Genomic DNA, 24,804 nt, shown 5'->3' with positions numbered 1-24,804 from the left:
CGGAGTCGCCGGCCAACGGCCTGGTTTGAGCTCCCGGAGAAAACGCCTCAAGTCAGAGTCTAAAGAAGAAGAAGCCACAGCCTGGCGGTGGCGGCGCTCGCCCTCAGTCCCAGCACCTGGGAGGCGGAGGCGGAGGCAGGGGGATGTCTGTGAGTTGGAGGCCAGCCTGCTCTTTAGTCTCTGAGACCGGAGCTGGGCACTAAGGCTGCAGTTGGGGGAGTTTCCTTAGGGTTTGTCATAGAGAGCTTCGTTAGCCTCGTTACACAGCGTTAGGTGAGTTCTTGGGGACCTGACCCCCTCACACAGCCACGCACCTGAGCTAAAAACGCATGCATGCATGCATACATATGCCTCATGAGGTGGCTCAGCTCCTCCTGAACCAGCCTTTGCTGCATTTTCTTCCTTCTGGTCATTCTTGGCAAGTGACAACCGCTGCAGCCCCCTCAGTGAGACAGATGCTGGGGGAAAAGCTTAAACCCGTCTCCCACTGTGTGACAAGTGGTCCCTTGTGTGGAACCAGTGAAGACAGAGTCGCAGGCCGAAACCAGCTTCGAGTGTTCAGCCTGTTCACTGTTCCACTTTGCTTCAAGTGGCAAATGACCGTTGATTGAACGGTCCGCTCCTGCAGATGTCAGTCACTACACCCATCATCGTCAAGGCTCGAACTCACTGCTTCTGCAGACCGCCCTGACTGCTGAGTGCAAATCCGAAGTCCCAGAGCCACGGCTTCGGGGAATGTCCCTTAGCCAACCAAATGTGCTGTCGATGCTTTGCAGCCCATTCTGAACTCAAATCGCAAATCCCTCCAATCTGTTGCCTCTGCCTCCCCGGTGCTGAAACTAAAGGTGTGGACCCACCATTGCCCAGGTTCAAATCTGCCTTTAGTCTAACATAATTTCCATAATGTAAACTCCGCAAGCAAGTCGTTAGGGGAAAAAAGCAGGAAATGCGTATGAAAATGGCATACAACATAGCCACATTTACCAATATACTCCATGGACTGGCGAGGTGGCTTAGAGGTTAAGGGCTCACACTGCTACTGCGGAGGACCCGAGTTCAGTTCCCAGCACTCACGTTAAGGCAGCTACCACTGTCTATAGCTCTACCTTCTGGGCAATCTAAAACCCTCTTGCGGCTTTTGCAGGAAAACACACACATGGCACACATCCTCACAAACACACTCTCATACACAGAAAATGAAAATAAACGTTAAAATGTTTCAACATTAAAACAGAAAATTTCAGCCATGCGAAAACTGCAATTTCTTTTGCACCCACCTATTTGATATATACTGTGGCTTTTGTCACCGTTCACAGCAGGTGACTCTCTCAATGCCTCTGATGGAATCAGGTCACACAAGCTCTGATCGTCCCCTACTTTTATGTCTTGGAACTGGCCATAAAGAATTCCCCAACTTACACTGATCCCAGTACAGGCAGCTTTAATTAGATGGGCTTTTCTCTGTGTGTCCGAGCAAGCGTATGAAGGTAGAGGAAAACTCAGGGTCTCTTACTCTGTTGTCACTCTCTACCTTCCTTCCTTCCGTGCCTGTAGGTGAGTTCTGTACGTGCAGAGCCTGTAGAGATCGCAAGAGGGTTTCAGAGCTCCTGGAACTAGAGTCCCGGATGTTGGTGAGCTACCTTGTGGGTGCTGGGGAACAAACCCTGGTCCTATGCAGGAGCAGTCAGTGCTCTTAACCACCGAGCCTACCCCGGTTGGTATTTTTATGCATTTGTCTGTGGTTCTGTGTTGCAGGAATAATAAAAACCCAGAGACAGATACTGGTGTTCAAACTGAGGATCAGATTACCAAAGCCAGCCACTAGAGAGTTCCACCTCTACCAAGGCTCAGACCAAAGGAGGTGATCCTGTCCTCAGTGTGACTGTAGACTGAACACACTGGGCTCCTGCTCCACCCGCCTTATACTCCTCTCTAGTGCTGGGATTAAAGGTGTGCACCACCACCATCGCCTGGCCCTTATGACTGACTAGTGTGGCTAGCTTTGCACGCTGGTCTTCAGGCAGACTTTATTTATTAGATCATAAAGCATCACCACAGTCATGTTTCTCAGCTCATGCTCATAAAAGACAACTAACTCTAAAGACAGAAAACAGAGAAGATTTTGCTATTTAAACTGTTGTCTCTCTCTGCAGCTGATTGGCTCACCAGCCACACACAGGCTGGGCTAGAGGATTTCTTATACATCACGTGTAGGAAGACCAAGAGAGCCTCACTAGTGCAGAGGCTGAGTCCTGCATATAGGCTGAGTTCTCCCCCCAAACAGGCCCAGCACTCAGAAACACCATCCTGAAGCTAATCTAACAGATGCCCTTCCCAGGAGGCTGGATATTTGCCCTGCATAACGAGTTCCAACAGGACCTTAGGCTAAGAGCAGAAGTAAGAGCTGGAAGCCCCTTCTCCCCATGCAACAACCCTGTCCTACTGTGCCTCTCTGTTCCCATGTCTTTAACAGAGTACAAAGTGAGTAACTTCCTTTTCTGACATTGTTAGCGCTGCAACCCATGGCCTCACAGTGCTGCATCTAAATGGGGTCAGAGCAGGCTTGTTTTCTTCACATGGCGTAATGTATTCTTAGAGAACTGAGGAAAGCCTCTGCCCAACTGGATGGTTTCAACAGGTATCACCCGCTACAAGTACATGTAACAGCAACCATGAGCACAATATGACCAAACTTAAGGATGCTTGAGCAGGGCTACAGAGACGGATCAGTGTGTAAGAGTGCTTGCTGTGTAAGCATGAGATCAGGATTCAGATGCCAGCACCCACATACCAAGTGGGGCATGGTCTATGAAGGCCTGTATCTCTATACGTCCAGCACGGATGTGGGCAGAAACAGGAAAATCACTGGGGCTCACTGGTTGCCAGACTAGCAGAAATTTTTGAGCTTCAGGTTGAGGGAGAGACTGTGCATCAAATAAAATGGAGAATCACAGAAGAGGCCATCAGTGGCCTCTGCTCATCTTTTCGAGTCCATGTGTATACACACACACACACACACACACACACACACACACACACACACACACAAATTTGGTCAGCAGCTTACCTTCACCTTAAAGTAGGAAATGGAGAAGCAGAGGGAGAATGGGTTAGTGTGAGCCAACATGGGATTGTGTCTCAGAAAACTAAAAACAGATCTGAGGCTGTGGGTAAATCGGCAGAGTGCTTGGCCAGCATGCACGGGGGCTTTGATCCCCAATACCCTATATATAAATCAAGCATGGCAAGTTCCTGTAACTTTGGAAATGGAAGGAAGAAAACTAGAAGTTCACGGGTGGTGGTGATGCACAGCTTTAATCCCAGCACTTGGGAGTCAGAGGCAGGTGGATCTCTGTGAGTTCGAGGACAGCCTGCTATACAGAGCGAGTCCCAGGACAGGAGCCAGAACTACACAGAGAAGTCCTGTCTTGAAAAAGAAAATAAAAGGAAAATTAGAAGTTCAAGATCAGGGGCTGGAGAGATGGCTCAGAGGTTAAGAGCACTGGCTGCTCTTCCAGAGGTCCTGAGTTCAATTCCCAGCAACCACATGGTGGCTCACAACCATCCGTTAGGAGATCTGGTGCCCTCTTCTGATGTGCAGATATACATGGAAGCAGAATGTTGTATACATAATAAATAAAATCTTTAAAAAAAAAAAAGTGAGATACCATCTTACTCCTGTCAGAATGGCTAAAATCGAAAACACCAATGACAGTTTATGCTGGAGAGGATGTGGAGAAAGGGGAACACTCCTCCACTGCTGGTGGGAGTGCCAACTTGTACAGCCACTGTGGAAATCAGTATGGCGACTCCTCAGGAAAATGGGAATCAGTCTATTCCACTAATTGGTGGATCCAGCAATTCCACTCCTAGGCATATACCCCAAAGAAGCACATTCATACAACAAAGACATCTGTTCAACCATGTTCATAGCAGCACTATTTGTAATAGCCAGAAACTGGAAGCAGCCTAGATGCCCCTCAACCAAAGAATGGATAGGGAAATTGTGGTACATTTACACAATGGAGTACTACTCAGCAGAAAAAAACAAGGGAATCTTGAAATTTGCAGGAAAATGGATGGAACTCAAAGAAACCATTCTGAGCGAGGTAACCCAGTCACAAAAAGACAAACATGATATGTACTCATATGTGGACCTGCTTTATGATACATAGTAGTGACCATGCTTTATCAGAGCTGTTTTTAATGATGTTGCTCAGAATGGTTTCCTCCCAGATGATGACTGAGAAACTAATTTAAAAAAAAAAAAAAAATGGTGCCAAGTACCACAAGAGTAAAAAAAAAAAAAAAATGGAGCAGAAAATGTTTCTATTAACCTGAAAGAGATGCCAGCAAAGCACAACCCCAAGAGAAGATGTTACTAACCTTACAGATATTTGGGAAAAGACTTCACTCCAGGAATGTGAATGTTGAAAAGCTTAAGTGCTTCATGTTAGGAAGAGTTTGGTTAGTGGTACTGCTGTTGGGAGGAAAGTGTCAGTGAGCAGAAAATTTTAGAAAATAGCAGATAACATTAGTTGCAGAACTTTGTCCCATATCCTTTAAATGTTTTAGTATTAATTTTCTAAAAAATTACAAATATACATTACACAAAATTAAAAAAAAGTTCAAGATCATTAACTACACTATCTAAAAGAGAATAAGCAATGTAACCCCTAACAATCTGAAAAGGTATGAAAGATATAAATGGCTTGGGTTTTTTTGTTGTGGTTTTTTGGTAAGAGTTGGGGATGAAAGCAGGGCCTTGCCAGACTCAACCAGCCAGCAACCTCCCAACCCAGCCAACCCCCGTACCATCTGAATTAGCACCTGACTCAAAAAGATACCGTTAAGTGATGCTCCCTGACAAGAGGGGACATCTCCCTGGCCATCTGAATACAGTCAAGGCGCTGCAGCTGTGACGTAATCAGTCCTTTTCTGCTCTAGTTGGAGTAACTGGTCTAGCCAGCTGAGGCAGTTGCTGTCTACAGCACAAGCACCATACAGAAACCGGTGGTGACTTCCTGGCATGGCAGAGAAAGAGGAGTGAACAGCTCTCTGCAGTGCTGTCTGTGTTCAGCCAAGCTCTGCTGGAACCTCACTGTCCAGAACCTTCAGTTTGTACACACAGCCACTTTCCTTCAGAGAGGATTCACACAAGTTACACTGTGCACCTGACCACACCCCGTGCTCATCAGGTTTCACTGTCCTCACTGCATGGAGTCAAGAGCGTGCTGGGACATGATTAGTGGGAGTGTTCCCATACTGCTGTCAAGGGAAGGGAGAAGCTAAAATAAGGTAAACATACATATATTTGAGTGTGAAAATTTATTTTAATTTGTATAAATAAGAGAAAGTGTTCTACTTAAAAAAAACTTCATCTGGGTCTTCTTGTACAATACTGAATTCTTCCATGGGAGTCTCCTGAGTCTCAGGCCAGCAGCTCTGCTCACATGTGAAAACAAGAACCGTTCCAAATTCCACAACAAGATCTGCAAAGCACCACAGTAAGATCTCTAGATTCCAACAGAGAGACAGCTAAGAGGGACATTTGTGATAAGATGAACACAGGACCCTCACAAGTTCAATGTCAGTCTTGGTTAAACAGCCAGTTCAAGCTGTCCAGGACTACACCACACCCGTCTCATAAAACAAAAACAAAAGGCAGTCTTTCTGTCACTGCCATAATAACTAAACTTTCTTTAAAACACAACCCTCCCCCCCCACCCCCGCAAAGGCCAGCAAGATGTCTGTGTGAGTAAAAGCTCATGCAGCTCAAGCCGATGATCTGAGCTTAGATCCCCAGAATCCACGTACAAAGTTAGGCAAACCGGGCATTGCTGGGGCACGCCTTTAATCCCAGCACTCGGGGAGGCAGAAGCAGTGAGTTCAAGGCCAGCTTGGTCTACAGAGTGAGTTCCAGGACAGGTAGGGCTGTTATGCAGAGAAACCCTGTCTCAAAAAACAAAACAACCAACCAAAAAACAAACAAAAACCAAAAAAAAAGGACTCAAATGGCTATATTAAAATGAAAAATGGTAACACTGCTATGAAATTTATGGAAATAAAAATGATTCTGAGTTGGGGATATAGCTCAGTGGCACCCCACCTGCCTAGCATGACCAAGGCTGCAGGTTCCATCCTCAGTACTGCAAAAATAAAAGAAAAAAATCAGGAAGGTAAAATGTTGAGTTTGATCCCAAGCCCTGAAAAAGAGCAAAACCAAACCAAAAGCCTCCACAGTAAGTTCTAGGCCAGCCACAGCTACACACGGTAGCAAACAGACAAGAAAAAGCTAGGCCCCAGGAGGACACAACTGGAAGGCCCTGTGGACCTCTGGGAAGTAGGGCCAATGGGTCAGGTCCTTAGGTCATCAGGTACATAATCCCCAAGAAGCCCATGACATCCTAATCATCCTGTTTTTCTTTGTTTCCTAGCTCAGCCACATAGTTCTGCCATGATATGTTGCCCTTAACAGCGCCCAGAGACTTGGGCAGGGTCTTACCTGGTTAGCCGGAACTTACTACGTAGAGCAGGCTATGCCACCATGCCTGGCCAGCTCTATGGTCAGATATTACTGTACTATAAAACGACCCTTTTTTATTTTATGTATATGTACGTGTACCACATGAATGCAGGAACCCAAGGAAGTCACAGAGAACATCGGATCCCTTGGAACCAGAGTGACAGGTGATGTGAGCTGCCATGTGGGTGCGGGCAACTGAACAAAGCTGCAAATGCTCTTTTACCTGAGCCATCTCTTCAGTTCCAAACTGTACACTTCCCTTTAAAATTAAAAAAGGGAGTATGTAATAAATCAACTACTTTTAGAAAGAACTTTTTTTTTTTTTTCCTTTGGAGGCTGTCCTGGAACTAGCTCTTTAGACCAGGCTGGTCTTGAGCTCACAGAGATCCACCTGCCTCCCGTGTGCTGGGATTAAAGGTGTGTAATATTTTTTGTTTGTTTGCTTGTTTTTTGATTTTAAGAGACAGGGTTTCTCTATGTAACAGTGCTGGCTGTCCTGGAACTCGCTCCCAAGTACTGGGGTTAAAGGTATATACCATGGCGTAGGTCCTAATTTGTTTGGAATTTTAACATTTTTTTTTTATCATTTCATGTATTGGTATTCTGCCTACTTGTATACATTTGTGCAGTGCCCTCAGAGGCTGGAAAGGAGCATCAGATTCCCTGAAACTGGAGTTACAAACAGTTGTGAGCAACCGTGTGAGTGCTGGGAATTGAGCTTGGGTCCTCTGCCAGAGCAGCCAGTGCTCTTAGTCACTGAGCTCTCTTTGCAGCCCCCACCCAACCCTAATTCATTTCTTTTTGAAACAGTCAGTGTATTGTCAAGGCTGTTCTCAGGCACTGTCCTGCTTCAGCTTCCCAAGGAGGACTAGACATACCTATCTAGCCCCAGCTAAGCAGTCTATATAATTAATTTGTAATCACTGTGTAGGTGCACCCGTGGAGGTCAGAGGACAACTCTGTAGAGGCGGCTCTCTCCTTCCTCCCTCTAGGTGGGTTTGGGACGCAACACAGGTCATCAGGGTAATACAGCAAATGTCTTTACCTGCTAAATCATCTTGATGGCTCTTATTTGATTTTACTTAGAGAGAGAGTGTGTGTGTGTGTGTGTGTCTGTCTGTCTGTCTGCCTGCCTGCCTGCCTGCCTGTCTAGGTGGTGGCGTGGGGTGCTTGCATGCCATATACACCATGTGGAAGCCAGAGGACAACCTTCGGGAATCAGTTCTCTCTTTCTACTGTGGGATTCATGGATCAAACTCAGGTTGTCAGGTATTTGGGACAAACTTATTTATCCACTGAGACATCTACTTTATCCTGAGCCATAGATTTTGTTAAGTGACAATAAGTTTCATTATGTAAAATTGGGCATTCTGGGGACTGGAGAGATGGCTTGGTGGTTTTAAGAGCACTGTTTGCTCTTCCAGAGGTTCTGAGTTCAATTTCAGCACCCACATGGTAGTTAGTAACCGTCTGTAATAGGATCTGATGCCATCTTCTGGTGTGCCGAACACTCATACATAAAATATAAATAAATTTCTAAAACAATTGTGTATTCTGGCACACACCTGCAATCCCAGAACTCACTCTGAGGTAGATGCACGAGGATCGGAAATTCATGGGGATTCTCAGCTATATATCAAGTTCAAAGCCAGGGTGGGATACATGCAACTCTATCTCAAAAACAAACAACAAAAATGTCACTAAAACCTGTCTACATGGGCTGGGCGTTGGTGGCGCACACCTTTAATTCCAGCACTCAGGAAGCAGAGGCAGGAGGATCTCTGTGAGTTCGAAGCCAGCCTGTTCTACAGAGTGAGCTCCAGGGCAGCCTCCAAAGCCACAGAGAAACCCTGTCTCAAAAAACCAAAAAACAAACAAACAAAAAACCAAAAAACTAGGGCTGGAAAGATGGCTCAGAGGTTAAGAGCACTGACTGTTCTTCCAGAGGTCCTGAGTTCAATTCCCAGCAACCACATGGTGGCTAACATCCATCTGTTATGAGATCTGGTGCCCTCTGCTGGCATGTAGGCAGAAGAATGTATACATAATAAATAAAATCTTAAAAAACAAAAACAAAAAGCCTGGCTACATAGTACTGTAATGAGAAATGCTAAGAGCAGCACGAATGGCACAGCAGTTAAAAGCAGTGGCTGCTTTTCCAGAGGACCCAGTGCCACCCCCGCACCCACAGGGCAGCTCGCATCCCTCTGCAACTCCAGTTCCAGGGATGTGAGGCTCTCTTCTGGCCTCCTCATGCACAAATTAGCTTGTTCAAACTATCAAAATAGCTATTGGTGGGGACGATATTAGAATTTTACTGGATTACAAATTTCTTACAATTTCTCGAATTTTCTATATATCTGCTATTTAATAACTAAAGAAAGCATTTCATTTGAATGTCATCCACATTAAAGAAGTTGGTAAAAGCTTCTTACTTAGATCGGCACTGCTGAGCATGCTAACCAGTGCTGGCATAAGCTGAAACTCAAAGGTCCTGTGGCCTCCGCAGCCACTGCAGGCTGGGATCTCCGAGACTTCCAATGTGGGACAGGTAAAAAAGAGGGGCTCTCCACTCCATGAATACCTAGGCAAGGAAGGGACGAGTCACGCATCAGAGCCACCAACAGCAAACAGCATCCGGAGCAGAACTAGACAGCAAGGGAAGTCACACTGTGGCGGGTCACCCCCACCAACCGTAAAGCACATCGAGGGAACTGCAGTCTTGTTAACACTGGGCACAACGCCACCAAAGGTCCTAAAGAGACATGAGTGACCCTTCGTATGTTACTCTTCCCAATACGTTTCCTTTTTCTGCTTTCCACATACACTATTTTGTTGCATTTGAGAGAGGGTCTCACTATGTAGACGCTGGCCTGAGCTCACTATGTAGACCAAGCTGGACTGAGGAGACCCACCTGTCTAATTATTCTTAGCTAAGCAGTATGCATCTTGTTGATGTCGTCTGGATCCTGCAAGGAGGTCTGGAAAAAAGTCCTCCTTGCTTAGCAGACTGAGTGGTTCTCAGAGGGTCTCTTTGGCCCAGGGTGCCGCCTTACCCTCAGATATCCACTCTCACCTGGAAGGGCCACCTATCCTCAAAGATTGCTCATCCAGGAGTCCAAAGTGACTAGAAACTTAGGACAATGACTTATCTTCATCCTTGAGGGAGATGAGACAGGTCGGACAGGACACTCACAGACTAGCCTTTGAGCCTAAGTTACTCCATATCCTATCAATCAGGTTCTGGCTGAGCAGTGCCCTGGTTCTATTTTGAGTGCTCTGCCTAACCTTGAGAGGACAGATGACACATTTCTGAAGACAGAAAACCTGCACTCGAAGCTCACTGAAGTACACGGGAAACACATGGACGCACTCATACCATATCAGGAAAACCAGGCCTGTAAAGTTATCCAACACACCACCGTTTAACCAAGAGGGTCTTGAAATCCTCTTCTGGACCAACAAAGAGGACACCCGGGTGACCATGACCTGTGACATGACTACTTGTTGTATACTGCCAACTGCCCGGGGCTTCACTCAGCTCAGTCCCAACTGCAGATATGACTTACCAGAAGTGCGTGCCTGCCTGCCCTCCCACCCTCCCTGTAGACCCCGTCTCGTTCCTCAGCTCTATGGCCTCCATAGTCCTGCCCCTTGCCTCTGCAGCTTGGTATAATCCTGAGACCCAGATTCAAGCCTGTTACCCCACAGCCTGGCAAGATGTCTCCAGAAGCTCACCAACTGGGTTTGTTAGCATCATATCTAAAAATACCAGTGACTTCATTGGTATCGCCACCAGCTCTCCACCTCTGCCTCCAGTAAGGCTTCATTATATTTCTGTAGCCATTGCATAACCCACACAGAGACGCATGTCTGTGTGTGTGCACACTGTGTGATGTGGAATCTGAGCAGCCATATTATGATTAAGACTAGAATCAAGGGGCTGGAGAGAGGGCTCAGTGGTAAAGAGCACTGACAGCTCTTCCAGAGGACCCGGCTTCAATTCCCAGCACCCACATGGCAGCTTACTACTATCTGTAACTCCATCTCCAAGAGTTCCAATGAACGTAAAATAAAAATAAAAACAAAAAACTAAAAACTTAAAAAAGACCAGAGTTAAAACAAACAAACAAAAAACCACCCATGTTTGCCAACAGCCAGCTATCAAGGGGAATTGGTATAGATTGGGTGACTAAAGCCAGTATAACACCCCTTAAGCACATTTTTAAAAAACCATCCATGGGCTGGGCTGTGGTGGTGCACACCTTTAATCCCAGCACTCAGGAGGCAGAGGCAGGCAGATCTCTGTGAGTTCAACGCCAGCCTGGTCTAGAGTGAGTTCTGGGATAACCAGAGCTGTTACACTGAGAAACCCTGTCTTGAAAAACCAAATACACACACACACACACACACACACACACACACACACACACACACACACACACACACTCGAACGAATAATATTCAAAGTAGAAAAGTAGGGTAAAGGTAACAGTGAAAGTGAGAACAGAGGGTAGGGCAGCACCCTTGGTTGCCATTCATTCCTGAGATCTTGGGTTTGATTCCCAAAACAGATGCTCAGCAACCCAAAGTGGAATTCAGGAGAACAGATAAAAATCATTTGCACACAAACTGAGAAATGTGTGTGGCGAGCCCGCTTACCTAATATGCACAGCTCTGGTTTGATGCCTAGCGTGTGTAAACTGTTACCTCCTGTGTAACTAACTGGACATGGTAATATGGCCTGTACACCCAGTGTACTAGAGGTGGAGGCAGGGTGATGTGTAGACACTCTGCCTGCATGTGTGTGTGTTTGCAGCCTGCAATGACAAGGTGTGGAAGCCCCTGGGACTAGAGTTACAGACAGCTGTAATCTATCATATGGGTGCTGGGAAATAAGCCCAGGCCCTCTGCAAGAACAGCCAGTGCTCTTACCACAGAACCATCTTTCCAGCCCACGATCGTATTTGAAGTCATTCTTGGTTACATAGCAAGTCTGAGTCCAGCTTTTGCTACATAAAAGCCTGTCTGATGGGCGTTGGTGGCGCACTCGCCTTTAATCCCAGCACTCAGGAGGCAGAGGCAGGTGGATCTCTGTGAGTTCAAGGCCAGCCTGGTCCACAGAGCGAGTTCCAGGACAGCCAGGACTGTTACATAGAGAAACCCTGTCTCAAAAAACCAAAACCCGGGCTGGAGAGATGGCTCAGAGGTTAAGACCGCTCTTCCAGAGGTCCTGAGTTCAATTCCCAGCAACCACATGGTGGCTCACAGCCATCCGTTATGAGATCTGGTGCCCTCTTCTGGTGTGCAGATAGACATGGAAGCAGAATGTTGTATACATAATAAATAAGTAAAATCTTAAAAAAAAAAAAAAAAAACCAAACCAAAAAACAAAACCCTGACAGAAAGAAAAAAGCAAACTTGAAGATAATTAATTATACAAAGACCCCGAATGCCTGTACAGCTATGTGAATCAGGTAGGTAGCATCAGAATCAAGAGCAGCCGGCCAATCACAACAGGCTTAACTCATCAGACAAGCAATGCAATGTAGCTGAATGCACAAGGCAAACCTGACAGAGCCAGCTTGAGTGTGGCAGGGCACTAGACCTAGCACTGAGCTGATTCGAGCATTGAGACTATGGAGGTCCAGGGAAACCACAAATTCTAAGTTAACCTGGTCTACACATCCAGTTCCAAGCCAGCCCAAGGTGCACTGGAAGATCCTACATCAAAAACTACAGGCGGGGCAGGTAAAGGCCTTGTTGCCAAGCCTGACTACTTGAGTGTGATCACCGCACCCACATAGCTTTATTGACACTAAACTTTCCTAATGCCAATGACAAAGGACAAACAGCTGCGGAAAGACACTGGACTACGGAAAAACTGCTGAACTGAATCAACCAGTGTACTTCAAAGATGTACTGACCTCGGTATGGAAACCAGGACATGTGTTACGTTGGGGTCGGGGTTTTGCATTGGTTTCCACAGGAGAAGAAAAACTTTGGATACCATCAAAGTTGATCAAGATTCGAGTTGAAAAAGACAAACCTCTCGACAAGGACGACTGAGGTATATCTCATGAACTAAATGAAAGCCTCCCAAAGGAATGGGAAGTGCTTTGTTTTTATCTTCACAGGAAAACTCATCTCCAGAAGGCAAAGGACACTGCATGGGTAGATGCTTAAGAAGAGAAGGTAGCTATAACCATCAAACAAAAGGAACGTGCCATTCGGTAAACTTTACAGCTGTCTCTCAGAGAACTATTTCTCTTTATTTCCTAGTCCCTATTCAATTAAACCAATGCTGGATTTAGAGGTGGATTTGGCCTTCCTCCCCTAAAATCCAAGCATGTTGTTTAACTAAACTTTAGAGTTTCTGTAGTGTATCAAGAAGCCAATTGCTGTAATACAGAATAAATGAAGAATTTGAGGACTATCTTTTGTCTTTTCTTGGCTCTTTCTTTCAAGGCCTACACCCTCTCATAATTGTCATTTTCCCATGGTTGCCTTTCCCAGTATACATACGTGTGCAAGCAAACATTTCTCTGCTGACACTTATGTTTGAGTCCCATACAGCCAATGAAGACCCGTCTGGCGACAATCCCTGCATGCTCCGGAAAAGGAATTGGGCCATACCTCTTTGACTGTACTGGATCCAACTCACTCCGTTTCACCTGACACTCCGACCAGAGCTGCAAATACTGACTTCAATCAAGTTGAGGATTTCAACCTAGATCTTCAATCAAGCAAATCCCATCTAACATGGACTGGAGATAACCCATTAGAGACTTTCCCTATGCTAACATTATCTTCCCACAGGACCCCTCAAGGCTACCATCGTCCCATTACAGCAGGAAGTAACTTAGAAGATGCTATCCCCCGTTCCCCATTATTGTCTATTAGGATATTGTAAGCCTAGTTAGGAATAACTTTCTTATTGTTTAGAGTTAGGATTGGAAGGAGGTGTTCAAGTTAGACACCCTTTCCACATGACTTTAGGGCTTAGCTGGAATAGACATAGTTAGGATGTGACATAGCAGATTATTGTATCTTCTTGTATTTCACCTTTATGATTGTTAATTTTGGATACTTTACACTATTAAGTTTTTTGGTTTTTTTTTTCGAGACAGGGTTTCTCTGTGACTTTGGAGCCTATCCTGACACTTGCTCTGGAGACCAGGCTGGCCTCGAACTCACAGAGACCCGCCTGCCTCTGCCTCCTGAGTGCTGGGATTAAAGGCATGCACCACCACCGCCCGGCACACTATTAAGTTTTAATCCTCTTTTAGACTAAAAGGGGAATTGTAGGGAGACACTGTAGCCCCGCCTCCTAGTAGCCCCTACAGGTGTGCCTGGCCACGCCTGTGAGGGCGTGGTCAGGGGAGGGCAGAATTCTTAGGGGGCTGAGGACAGGTGGTGCCCCTTCTTCTCTCTCTGGCCTCGCTAGCCTACTGCCTCTGGGCACGCTCTGGCTTGCATTTGGCTGGTGTTTATCTGAACAAAGAAATCTTAGCATTACGGACTAAGGATCGTCTTCGAGCACACTATACCTTGAGCACGTTACCACTAGGCCACCCCAGGTCACTCACTGATACAGCCCCACCTAGAGCACTGTTGTAATTGTGGTTTTATCTTTAAAAACACTATACCCTGAGCGTGGGCAACAAGAGATTCCAGAGGTGCCAGCCTGCTCTTGGTCTGCCCATTAATAAAAGGACTCATAACTCTGTGTGTGTGTGTGTGTGTGTGTGTGTGTGTGTACTCATGCATGCATGTGTGGGTGTGTGTGCATTTTGAAACAGGGTCTCTCTGGCTGTCCTAGAACTCATTCTGTACACCAGGCTGGCCTTGAACTCAGAGATAGGCCTGCCTCTGCCTTCTGAATACTGGGACTAAAGGGACTCAGAAACTTTTAATTGGCTTAATCATCGTGGTTGTCAATAACTATCTGGCATGGATGATTTCAATACCAAGTCCTAGTAAAGTCTGAAGGAACTAGGATTAAAACACACGGGCAATGGGAAGGAATAAAAAGGGTAAATGACATTCAGGAAAACGGTTTAGCCAATTCTTTTAAAAAGTTGAAAGCTGGGACTGGAGAGACGGCTCAGCAGTTAAGAGTACGTCTTGCTCTTGCAGAGGATCCACGCTCAATTCCAGCACCCACATGATGGCTGATAACCACCCCTAACACCAGTTCCCATGCGTGGGCACCCTCATACATATACACTTAAAGAAAGAGAGAGTGTGCGTGCCTCCTGAGCTCAAAAGAGGGCTGAGTGGTTAAGAACAGAGGACTCGAGTTCAGTTCCCAGCACCCACATGGAGCAGCTCACCACTGCCTGTCTCTTCTGGAATCTATGGCACCTGAAGTCACATGCACAAACACACACATAATTAACAATAATAAAAATATACTTTAAAGATGAGCACCTTACTGTTGCTGAGGCTGGCCAGATGACCTTCCCACTTTACCCTGAGGCGTCCCTGGGACTGTAGGTGCTTGTCAGCATGCTACCTCTATGGTAAAACAGAAACCAAATATGTCTTCTTTACCTCAGAATCTGCTCCTGACAGGCCGCAATTTTCTTCATGAACTTGTAAAACGTCTGATCTCCACCTCTAATATTAGTCTTCTCATATTTTTCATCCCCATCACCAGCAGAACTGAAGAGAGAAGCAAAGACCACACGAGACAATGAATGTCTAGAGAACTAGAGCATTTGTGGTGCTAGTGCTCGCCTTTAATCCCAGCACTCGGGAGGCAGAGGCAGGTGGATCTCTGTGAGTTCCAGGACAGCCAGGACTACACAGAGAAATCCTGTCTCAAGAAAACAAAAAAACGAAACAAAACCACAGAGAGAACTAGAGCATTTATTTACTTGCAAGAGGAAGCAAAATAGTTTTCTTTCTCTATCTGTTAATTACGTGTGTTGGGGTTTGGTGCCCATGTGCCATAGCACCGTAGAGGTCAGAGGTCAACTTTTAAGAGTCCATTTTTCCTCCTTTAGTGCTTTGGTTCATGGCCTTTCTAGATCTACTCTCAGGGACCCACCAAAACATGTGAGAAAGCCGCCAGCCTTGCCATTTCACCTATGAGAACCACGAGTCTGGAATGGCCTCAAAGTCTGAGGCAGCTCTGGAGCCAGAGCAGTAATTAAACAAAGGGCGTTTCTTCTAACTCATCTTTCTCTGTAATACAGACAAGTGAAGGCTGGGCCACAGTGGCCCACACCTTCAATCCCAGCACTCGGGAGGCAGAGGCAGGCGGATCTCTGTGAGTTTGAAGCCAGCCTGGTCTACAGAGCAAGTTCCAGGACAGCCAGGGTTGCAGAAAAACCCTGTCTCGAAAAAACAAAAGAAGCCCTGTGAAAACAGAAGGCCCCAAGACGGCACTTGCTGCCAATTACAAAGACCTGAGTTCAACCCCAGAACCCATGGTGGGGGGGGGGCTCTGGAGCTCACACGTGTACCGTGGCAGCATGTGCAAACCTCACTCATAAACACATGTGTGCACACACACAAATTCCTTGTCAGGAGTTTTTAAAACTAAAACCAGAAAAGAGGGCTGCGGATGTAGCTCAGCTGGAGGACTGCTTGCGTCCACCAGGGAAGCACGGGGTTCAGTCCCCAGCACTGCGTAACACCCTCTCTCAGCATTCAGAAAGTAGAGGCAGAGGATCAGGAATTCAAGGTCATCCTTCACTTCAAGGAGAGTTTAAAGCCAACCTGATCCACATGAGGCCCTGTCTTAAAATCAAAACAACAAGAACAGAAATCAAAACAGGGTCCAAGAGATGTGTCAGTGGGTCAAGGTGCTTACTACCGTCCCCAGAACCCACATGGCAGAAGAGCACATTCTCCAGCCATGTCTCTGACCTCCCCATGTCCACACCATGCACGTATGCATACAAATAAATGTAAAAAAAAAAAAAAAAGTTAAAAAATGAAAAGAGAATAAGGGCTGAGGGTACAGCTCATGGTAAAATACTCCGTTACCATGCTTCAGCCCTGTGCTCAGCCCCTGGCACCCCCAAACACAACAGGAAACACACGAAAGGACGGAAAAAGAGCTAAAGAAATGGAGAGGTCTTCTGTAAGACCAGCACGGCAAACCCATTTGCTCATCTACTTCAGGTCGTGCGGGCACTCAGCTGCATGTCTGCAGGTTAACTCGGATTAGCGGACATAGATAGCCCTGGCCTGAGACTGGAGAGTAGAACACAAGAGCCCAACCCATCCCTTCTCTCTACAACTTGCCATAAGTACCAAGACAGGAAGGAACCAACCGCTGGAGCCTCCTGCCTGAAGCTCTCAACCTTGGTAGCAAGTTCTCACCACAGGGAAAGCAGGTGCTCCAGGTCAACCCCTTCTCTCTGCTTGTAGTCCTGCAGAAGGCTCTGGGCGTGATCAAGACCTGCAGGTTTCCTGTAGTCATCCTCGTTGGCGACACAGATGTAGTAGGGCTGGAATTGAGGCACTGGCACTTCCGTAGGTGCCGGCAGCCCTGGCCCTTCCGTAGGTGCCGGCAGCCCTGGCGCAGCAGGGGAGGGGGAAGCGACAGCTGGGTCTGTGTCCTGCAGGTGGAGAGCCTGGAGCTGTGCAGCCCAGTCGCCAGTTCTGACACTGTTACAATCAGTTCCCAAGTCTGAGGGGGGTGGTGGTGGAGGCGCCTCCTTGCTGTCATTTCCCCAGTCCTGGGAGCCTTCACACCAGGTCTCAGCTGCAAGGCCCTGACCCTGTTCCTACAAGAATGTCCAGTGAAGACAGGCAATCACACTTCTGCTTCACCACCCCTGCCAATGCCTTCCCCGGGGAGCCTGCATGTCAGCCCAGCCCTGTGGCACACTACAGTTCAACACCCTGGATCCCAGCCACTCAAAGCCTCTGAAGACTGGGTATGGGGCTGCATCCATGTAATCCCAATACTCTTGAGGCAAAAGCAGACAGAGCTCTGTGAGTTCCAGGCCAGCTTGAGCCCCAGGGTGAGACCCTGTCTCAAAACAAACACACAAACAACAAAGCTGGGGCAGAAGAGATGGCTTAGTGGTTAAGAGCATTTGTTACTTTTCCAGAGCACCCAGGTTTGGGCAGCTCATAACCATCTCCAATGCCAGGGGATAAGATGCCAACTTGTGTGACTTTTTGCTTCATGTACTGTGGGTACCAAAATAGGAAAAAACTATGGTTTCAGGAATTTTGTCTATGTCGTGGTCTGATGTTAATTGGAATAGAGAGTTGCCTCCAGAGGCAGGGTTCACATCAGCGGCTTCTAATACATCAGAGCTTACTGATGGACTCGAGAGGCCCCAGGGAGGAGGAGGCAGGACCAGAAGGTTGCATGGGCCTTTTCCAGATGGGAAGCCACCGGTGGTGGTGTATTTTTGCAGTAATTTATGGTCATCTCGGGGTTTTATCTTTAATATTTGTCCCCAAGTTTTATTTTATAATAAATGGCAAAAGAAATAGCTTTAAACCACATTTCCCAGACTCCTTAACAGCTAAGATTTTAGATTAGAGAGAGACATAAACTTGAAAAGAGAGCAATGCCATGAAGCTGGCTGGACATGGTGGCTCCTATCAGCACTGGGGAGGTTAAGGCACAATGACGGCCATGAGTTTGATGTCAGCCGGGGTGACACAGATCTCCAGGCTAGCCTGAGCTATGGATCCAGACCCTGTCTCCAAACAACCAGAGAGCGAGGGACACAGAGAGAGATGCAGAGAGAAAGAGAAAGAATGAATGAGTTGTTCTGAAGCCCCAGGCAGAGCAAAGACAGCATAGCATGCTCTGTGGCCAGGGCAACATCCGCGCACCCAGGTGTCCTGACAGAAGGCGGCCTAGCAGATGGGCCGGCTTTCCAGAAGTCACTCTGGGACTTCTCCCAAGGCTATCAATTTAGCTACTAAAGACTTACATAGGCTGGACGGTGGTGGTGCACACCTTTAGTCCCAGCACTCGGGAGGCAAAGGCAGGCGGATCTCTGTGAGTTCGAGACCAGCCTGGTCTACAAGAGCAAGTTCCAGGACAGGCTCCAAAGCCACAGAGAAACCCTGTCTCGAAAAAAAAAAAAAACTTACATAGGTCTTGGTTTGATAGAATCTACTTCACACACAACCACGTATGTGCTGCACACATGCGTGAATACATACATTTGTTCAAATGAGAAAGATTGGTAAACTACGTATCTCAAGTGTAAACTTAAACAAAAGTCACAGAGACTGAAGAGACGGCTAGGCGGTTAAGAGCACTGGCTTTTCTTCCAGAGGTCTGGGTTCATATTCTCAGCACCCACAACAGGCAGCACAGGAGGCCAACTGTCTCCACAGCCACCTGCACTGGCATGCACATAACCCCCCCTACACACACACACACACACACACACACACACACACACACACACGTGTAACTGAATATAAAGTCTTTTAAAAAAGTCACAAAACTGTAAGAAAATAGGATTTGATGATTCTGAAAGACTAAAAAGATGGCTCAGCCCCCTAAATGGTAAGATTAAAGGCGTGCGCCACCACCGCTTAACTAAACAGAATTTTTGTTTGTTTGTTTGTTTGGTTGGTTGGTTGGTTGGTTTTCCGAGACAGGGTTTCTCTGTGTAGCTTTGGAGCCTATCCTGGCACTCGCTCTAGAGGAGACCAGGCTGGTCTCGAACTCACAGAGATCTGCCTGCCTTTGCCTCCCGAGTGCTGGGACTAAAGGCATGTGCCACCAACGCCTGGCTACCAGAAAAAAATTCTAAATCAACTTTTATTTAACGTGTCTGGTTGTTTTGCCTGCTTATGTGTGTGTCCCTGGTGCCACTGAGGCTAGCAGGAACTTCTCCTGAAACTGGAGTTACAGATGACTTTAAGCAGCCTCCTGAGTGCTGAAAAACCAATCCTGGGTCCTCTGGAAGAGCAACAAGTGCTCTTAGCTGCTGAACCAGCCTCCAGAATCAATCTTTTTCAACAACTGTCTTAAATAGGGGGTGGTGATGCATAGGGGTAACCACACAAACTGGGAGGGATTTAGGCCAGCCGGTTTCTGGTTTCTGGCAGCTAAACGTCAGCTTGGGCTACAGAGGGGGGGACTGGTGTCTCAAAAACAGACCAACAAAGGTTTTCTTCCACGAGATGCCGGGAGAGATCTTTCCCTTACAGAAAAACACACACTGTGTGCCCATCAGAGTCGCTTTACCTGGCCGTTCTGAGTCTCTTTCTCTGGCACTTGCAGGCACTGGGAGCGCAACACCTTCCAGCTTAGGGGCGAGACAGGCGTCGTGAGGGCTCCACTCTCCTGGGGGCGAGCCTCCCCATCCCGGGGTGAGCCCCCTCCTCCTGGGGCGAGCCCTCTCCTCCTGGAGCGAGCCTCCCCATCATGGGGCGAGCCTCCCTGTCCTGGAGCGAATCCCCTCCTCCTGGGGCGAATCCCCCTCCCCCGCGAGCCTCCCCGGCCTGGGGGCGAGCCCTCTCCTCCTGGGGGCGAGCCTCCCCGTCCCGGGGTGAGCCTCCCCGTCCCAGGGTGAGCCTCCCCATCGTGGGGCGAGTCTCCCCGTCCCGGGGCGAGCCTCCCCTTCCCGGGGCGAGCCTCCCCGTCCCCGGGGCGAGCTTCCCCTTCCCGGGGCGAGCCTACCCTTCCCGGGGCGAGCCTCCCCGTCCCGGGGGCGAGCCTCCCCATCCCGGGGCGAGCCTCCCCCCGGGGCGAGCCTCCCCGTCCCCGGGCGAGCTTCCCCTTCCCGGGGCGAGCCTACCTTCCGGGGCGAGCCTCCCCGTCCCGGGGCGAGCCTCCCCGTCCCGGGCGATCGTGGGGCGAGCCTCCCCGTCCCGGGGCGAGCCTCCCCATCGTGGGGCGAGCCTCCCCGTCCCGGGGCGAGCCTCCCCGTCCCGGGGCGAGCCTCCCCGTCCCCCGGGCGAGCCTCCCCGCCTACCAGCGCGTCCCGCGGTTTCCGCAGCCGGGGCGGGCGCAGGCGAACACGTGGATGAGCCGGTGGAAGGGGGAGCCTTCGAGCGGGCAGTACACCTGCACGACGAGCGCCAGCGGGTACGCGCAGCTGTCACAGCGCGGCTCCGGGGCGGCAACGGCCGGCAGGGCGTCCTGAGGGCGGACGGAGCGGGCGCTCGCACCCGGGACGCGCTCCCCCTCCTCCCAGTCCTCCGCCCCGTCCTCCCCCCGGGCCCCGCCTGGCCGCCAGGCTCACCGGCACGCCGCCCAGCCTGCTCGTGGTCCAATCGGAGGGGCCCCGGGGACAGTCCTGCACCGGCGCGTCGCGGAGGCCCAGCAGCACCGGCTTCCGGGCCGACGCCGCCATGACGACCCGGCTCCCACGTGACGGCGCCGCCGACGGCGGCCGGCAGGGGGCGCTCGCCGCGCGCGCGCGCGTTCGCAGCCCGGACCGCCCCGGCTGGGAGAGGCCCTGGCGAGTGGTGCTCTCTCCTCGCAGAGCCGGCTTGGGTGCTCGGCTCGCATGTCCCCCGAGGGCAAGGTTCACACTGCACAGTGGCATCGGCGGTCAACGAGAAACGGAACAAAAGGTCCGCGCATTTTTTAAAAATATTTATTTATTATGTAGACAGTGTTCTGTCTGCCTGCAGGCCAGAAGAGGGCATCAGATCTCGTTACAGACGGTTGTGAGCCACCGTGTGGGTGCTGGGAATGGAACTCAGGACCTCTGAAGAGCAGTCAGTGCTCTTAACCTCTGAGCCATCTCTCCTGGACACTGATATATATATATAATTTTATATATTATATATTGGTTTTTCGAGACACGGTTTCTCCGTAGCTTTGGAGCCTATCCTGGCACTCGCTCTGGAGACCAGGCTGACCTCGAACTCACAGAGATCCGCCTGCCTCTGCCTCCCGAGTGCTGGGATTAAAGGCGTGCGCCACCAAAGTCCGGCTCTGAATATTTTTGTAAAGATTTTATTTATTTATCATGTACACAACATTCTGCTTCCATGTATATCTGCACACCAGATGAGGGCACCAGATCTCATAACGGATGATTGTGAGCCACCATGTGGTTGCTGGGAATGGAACTCAGGACCTCTGGAAGAGCAGTCAGTGCTCTTAACCTCTGAGCCATCTCTCCAGCCCGAAAAAAAGGTTTAATGATGAGTTTTAGTATACTTAAATGGCACATTATTAAACACATTTGAAAAAAGCATGCATTGCCACACAAGGGCGGCTCACACCTGTATTCCCAGCACTCTCGGACTGCAGTGGTGAAGTTCAGGCCAGCCCTGGTTATGGTTTGAGTCGTTATCTAAAATTTAAAAAAAAACAAAAACCAAACCCAGCCTGAAAGTGGGGCTGCAGAGATGGCTCAGTAAGTGGGCTGCGTGGTCAGCACAAGTCCCCAGTAACAATGTAAAAAGAAACAAACAAACCTGCCGGCGGTAGTTTATAATCCCAGTACCAGAGATACTAGGTGCATCCCTGAGGTCTGAACACAGCTAGCCTAACCCCTAACTCCCAGGCTAGTGACGCGTCTTAGTAAATGTAAGGATTGACGTCACCGGAGGAACAGCACCTGAGGTTATTCTGTCCTCCACACACGCACACGCCAGCAGACGAGGCTGTTAATACGCAATATATATGATTTCTACAATGCTGGCAAAGTGTCATTCTAGGAGGAACCACCAGGCCTCAGGCCTGTGCAGAGACAGCAGGGGAAACCAGCTTTGCTTAGTCCTGGTTCACTGCTCTACTAACACGGCAGCCTTTAAGGCTGTGCAGTCAAGAAACCCTGTCTCAAAAAATAAGAAAAAAGCTGGGCGTTGGTGGCGCACACCTTTAATCCCAGCACTCGGGAGGCAGAGGCAGGCGGATCTCTGTGAGTTCGAGGCCAGCCTGGTCTCCAGAGTGAGCTCCAGGATAGGCTCCAAAGCTACACAGAGAAACCCTGTCTCGAAAAAAAAAAAAAAAAAAAAAAGGAAAAGAAAAAGAAAAAAGACTGAAGTTTGACGGTGATGCTGTCTTCAGGTTGAATCTGCAGATTTGGACGACTCTGTGGATGTTTTATCCCACCTAGTATTCCTCAGGGTATAGTGTGAGTTTACATATGTGTAACATACATTGATGTATGTGAATGTGTACTTATGTCTGTGCTTGCGTGTGCCAGTACCTGAAGGCAGTCGATTCCCTGTGGTGACTGGCTGCCTTCTGCAAGGGCCCTTTATGCTCTAACTCACTGAGCCACCTCTCAGATCTCAAGGGTTGTTTTTAAAACTCATGTAACAGACAAACTTCTGGTTTTTTGCCAGCCCAGGGTTTATTTTGCCAGTCAAGATTTATTTTGGGCCAGGTGGCAGCGACACTCACCTTCAATGCCAGCACTCAGAAGGCAGAGGAAGGCGGATCTCTGTGAGTTCGAGGCCAGCCTGGTCTCCAGATCGAGTTCCAGGACAGGCTCCAAAGCTACACAGAGAAACCCTGTGTCGACGCTAATGGTTCCCAGGCTGTGGTATGCTGGTCAGCCTTAAGTTAGCATATGGTACAGCTATCTGGGAAGCCTCAACCCACGAATTGCCTAGAGCAGGGTTTTTGGTTGCTAACTGAGGCAGGAGGGCCCAGCCCATTGTGGGATGGCACAGGCCAGCAAGCAGTTCCTCTGTGGTTCCTCCTAGGGTTTCCCACAATGATGGATAGTGAGCAGAAAGTGTAAGCCAAATAGCACATCTGGATTCTCACCGCGGCAGTGTGAGAATGTCACAGAAGACTGTTCGCCTCCACAAACGTGGCAGCCAGGACGCCGAGGAAGAAGTCAGCAGCAAAACATTCTCTTCAAAGTCACCCCTATCACTCAAGAGACATTTTTCTCCAACTAGCCCCACCTTCTGCTTTCTGCAACTTTCCAATAGTGCCACCTGCTGGAGACAAGCCTTTCCCACCCAAACATTGGGGAAATTAAATTCAAACCACACAGAATCTGTTTACCTCAGTCGTGCCTGTGTGTGCACACCACAGAGACTGATCTCAAGCTACAACCTATCATCCGCCGGCCTCTGTTTGTTGTTTGTTTTTTGAGACAGGGTTTCTCTGCGTAGCTTTGGAGCCTGTCCTGGCACTCGCTCTGCCTTCTGAGTGCTGGGATTAAAGGCGTGCACCATCAATGCACATTTATTTGTGTGTGCACAATGCACATTTATTTATTGTGTCTGCACATTTATTTATTGTATGTGCTCGTGTGTGTGTCTGTGTAGGTCAAAGGATAGCTTCTCCAAGTTACCGACTTCCACCATGCTGGTTCTGGGGATCCCTCAGGTTGTCGGGCTTGGTGCCAAGTACCTTTTTACTAACTCACCAGACCCAACCTTTTCTTTTAAGCGTGGGTGTTTATGTCCGTGTAAGTGCTGCAGCTTCCCCTGGAAATGCAATTACAGGCGGTTGGTTGTGAGCTACCCAAATTGTGTTGAGAACAGAACTCGGGCCTCTGCATGAGTAGCAAGTGCTCTTTTGTTTGTTTACGAGATACAGTTTCTCTGTGTAGCTTTTGGAGCCTGCACTGGGACTCTGGAGACCAGGCTGGCCTTGAACTCACAAGAGATCCGCCTGCCTCTGCCTCCCCAGTGCTGGAATTAAAAGCGTGTGCGCCACTGCCCGGATGTAGCAAGTGCTCTTGACTGCTGAGCCTTGCCTAAAGCCCTCAAAAAAGTTTTAGCTGGGCATCATTACTGTCACCTTAGACATCCGGTAACGTCCTGGCTGTCAGGTGAGTCTTAGGGATGAGACGGAGTGACAGTCAAGTCCTGTTAATTTTGAGCCAGTGAATAAAAACACACATAAACTCGGTCACCCGGATTCAATCCATGAAACCCATAGAAAGGTGGATGGAGTGAACTCACCCCAAAGTCCTCTGACCTCTCCCGCACCCCTACCCCACCCAGCACACACCCAGCATGGAAATGTAGATGCTGCCACAGCTGACTTGAGGCTAGCTGTGGCTAGTGAGAAAGTTCCAGGTTTGTCTGGCTACACAGGGGAAACCTGTCACCAAAACACAACAACAAAAAAAAAAACGATGATAGGGCCGGGCGTTGGTGGCGCACGTCTTTAATCCCAGCACTCAGGAGGCAGAGGCAGGGGGATCTCTGTGAGTTGGAGGCCAGCCTGGTCTACTGAGTGAGTTCCAGGACAGCCTCCAAAGCCACACAGAGAAACCCTGTCTCAAAAAACCAAAAAAATAAAATTAAATAAAATAGAGAGTCCATCCCTAGGTTTTGACATCAAAACAATAATCGAACAAAAACCCAGCGGGAGAGCACAAAGAGTTTTTCCATGTCCC

The 24,804-nt window shown here is 48.6% G+C and overlaps 1 protein-coding gene across 6 annotated transcripts; it reads right to left on the bottom strand.

The window, feature by feature from the left end:
• Positions 1 to 1,363: 1,363 nt before the first annotated feature.
• Pdcd2l (programmed cell death 2 like) lies at positions 1,364 to 21,039 on the bottom strand. 6 transcript variants are annotated; one of them, XM_027430258.2, is made up of 8 exons: positions 20,719 to 21,039; positions 20,449 to 20,615; positions 19,719 to 19,779; positions 16,865 to 17,271; positions 15,083 to 15,193; positions 8,962 to 9,110; positions 6,750 to 6,785; positions 5,359 to 5,492 (listed from the first exon to the last, which is right to left on the bottom strand). In XM_027430258.2, the coding sequence occupies exons 1-7, from the start codon at positions 21,022 to 21,024 to the stop codon at positions 6,763 to 6,765; spliced, it is 1,224 nt and encodes a 407-aa protein (XP_027286059.1). In that variant the 5' UTR covers positions 21,025 to 21,039; the 3' UTR covers positions 5,359 to 5,492; positions 6,750 to 6,762. The 6 variants fall into 6 exon arrangements, with proteins under 6 accessions (XP_035304987.1, XP_027286060.1, XP_027286061.1 ...); XM_035449096.1 differs by lacking the exons at positions 5,359 to 5,492; positions 6,750 to 6,785 and adding an exon at positions 1,364 to 1,576; XM_027430256.2 differs by lacking the exon at positions 6,750 to 6,785 and having other exon boundaries at positions 5,310 to 5,492.
• Positions 21,040 to 24,804: the final 3,765 nt, after the last annotated feature.

The sequence above is a fragment of the Cricetulus griseus genome, chromosome 9, assembly GCF_003668045.3.
Source record: "Cricetulus griseus strain 17A/GY chromosome 9, alternate assembly CriGri-PICRH-1.0, whole genome shotgun sequence".
In the NCBI taxonomy this organism is placed as follows: domain Eukaryota; kingdom Metazoa; phylum Chordata; class Mammalia; order Rodentia; family Cricetidae; genus Cricetulus; species Cricetulus griseus.
Note: the sequence above shows the minus strand (reverse complement) of the source record. Positions and strands in the feature narration are given on the sequence as shown.

What these genes read in the sequence shown, in the direction of transcription:
- Pdcd2l (XM_027430256.2), bottom strand. Translation starts at nt 21,024, where the DNA reads ATGCCACTGTGCAGTGTGAACCTTGCCCTCGGGGGACATGCGAGCCGA. An exon ending in GGAAACCGCGGGACGCGCTG is followed by an intron (nt 19,780 to 20,448) that starts GTAGGCGGGGAG and finishes CTCGCCCCTAAG; the next exon opens with CTGGAAGGTGTTGCGCTCCC. An exon ending in GCTCAGCAGTGCCGATCTAA is followed by an intron (nt 5,493 to 8,961) that starts GTAAGAAGCTTT and finishes GGTGCTTTGCAG; the next exon opens with ATCTTGTTGTGGAATTTGGA.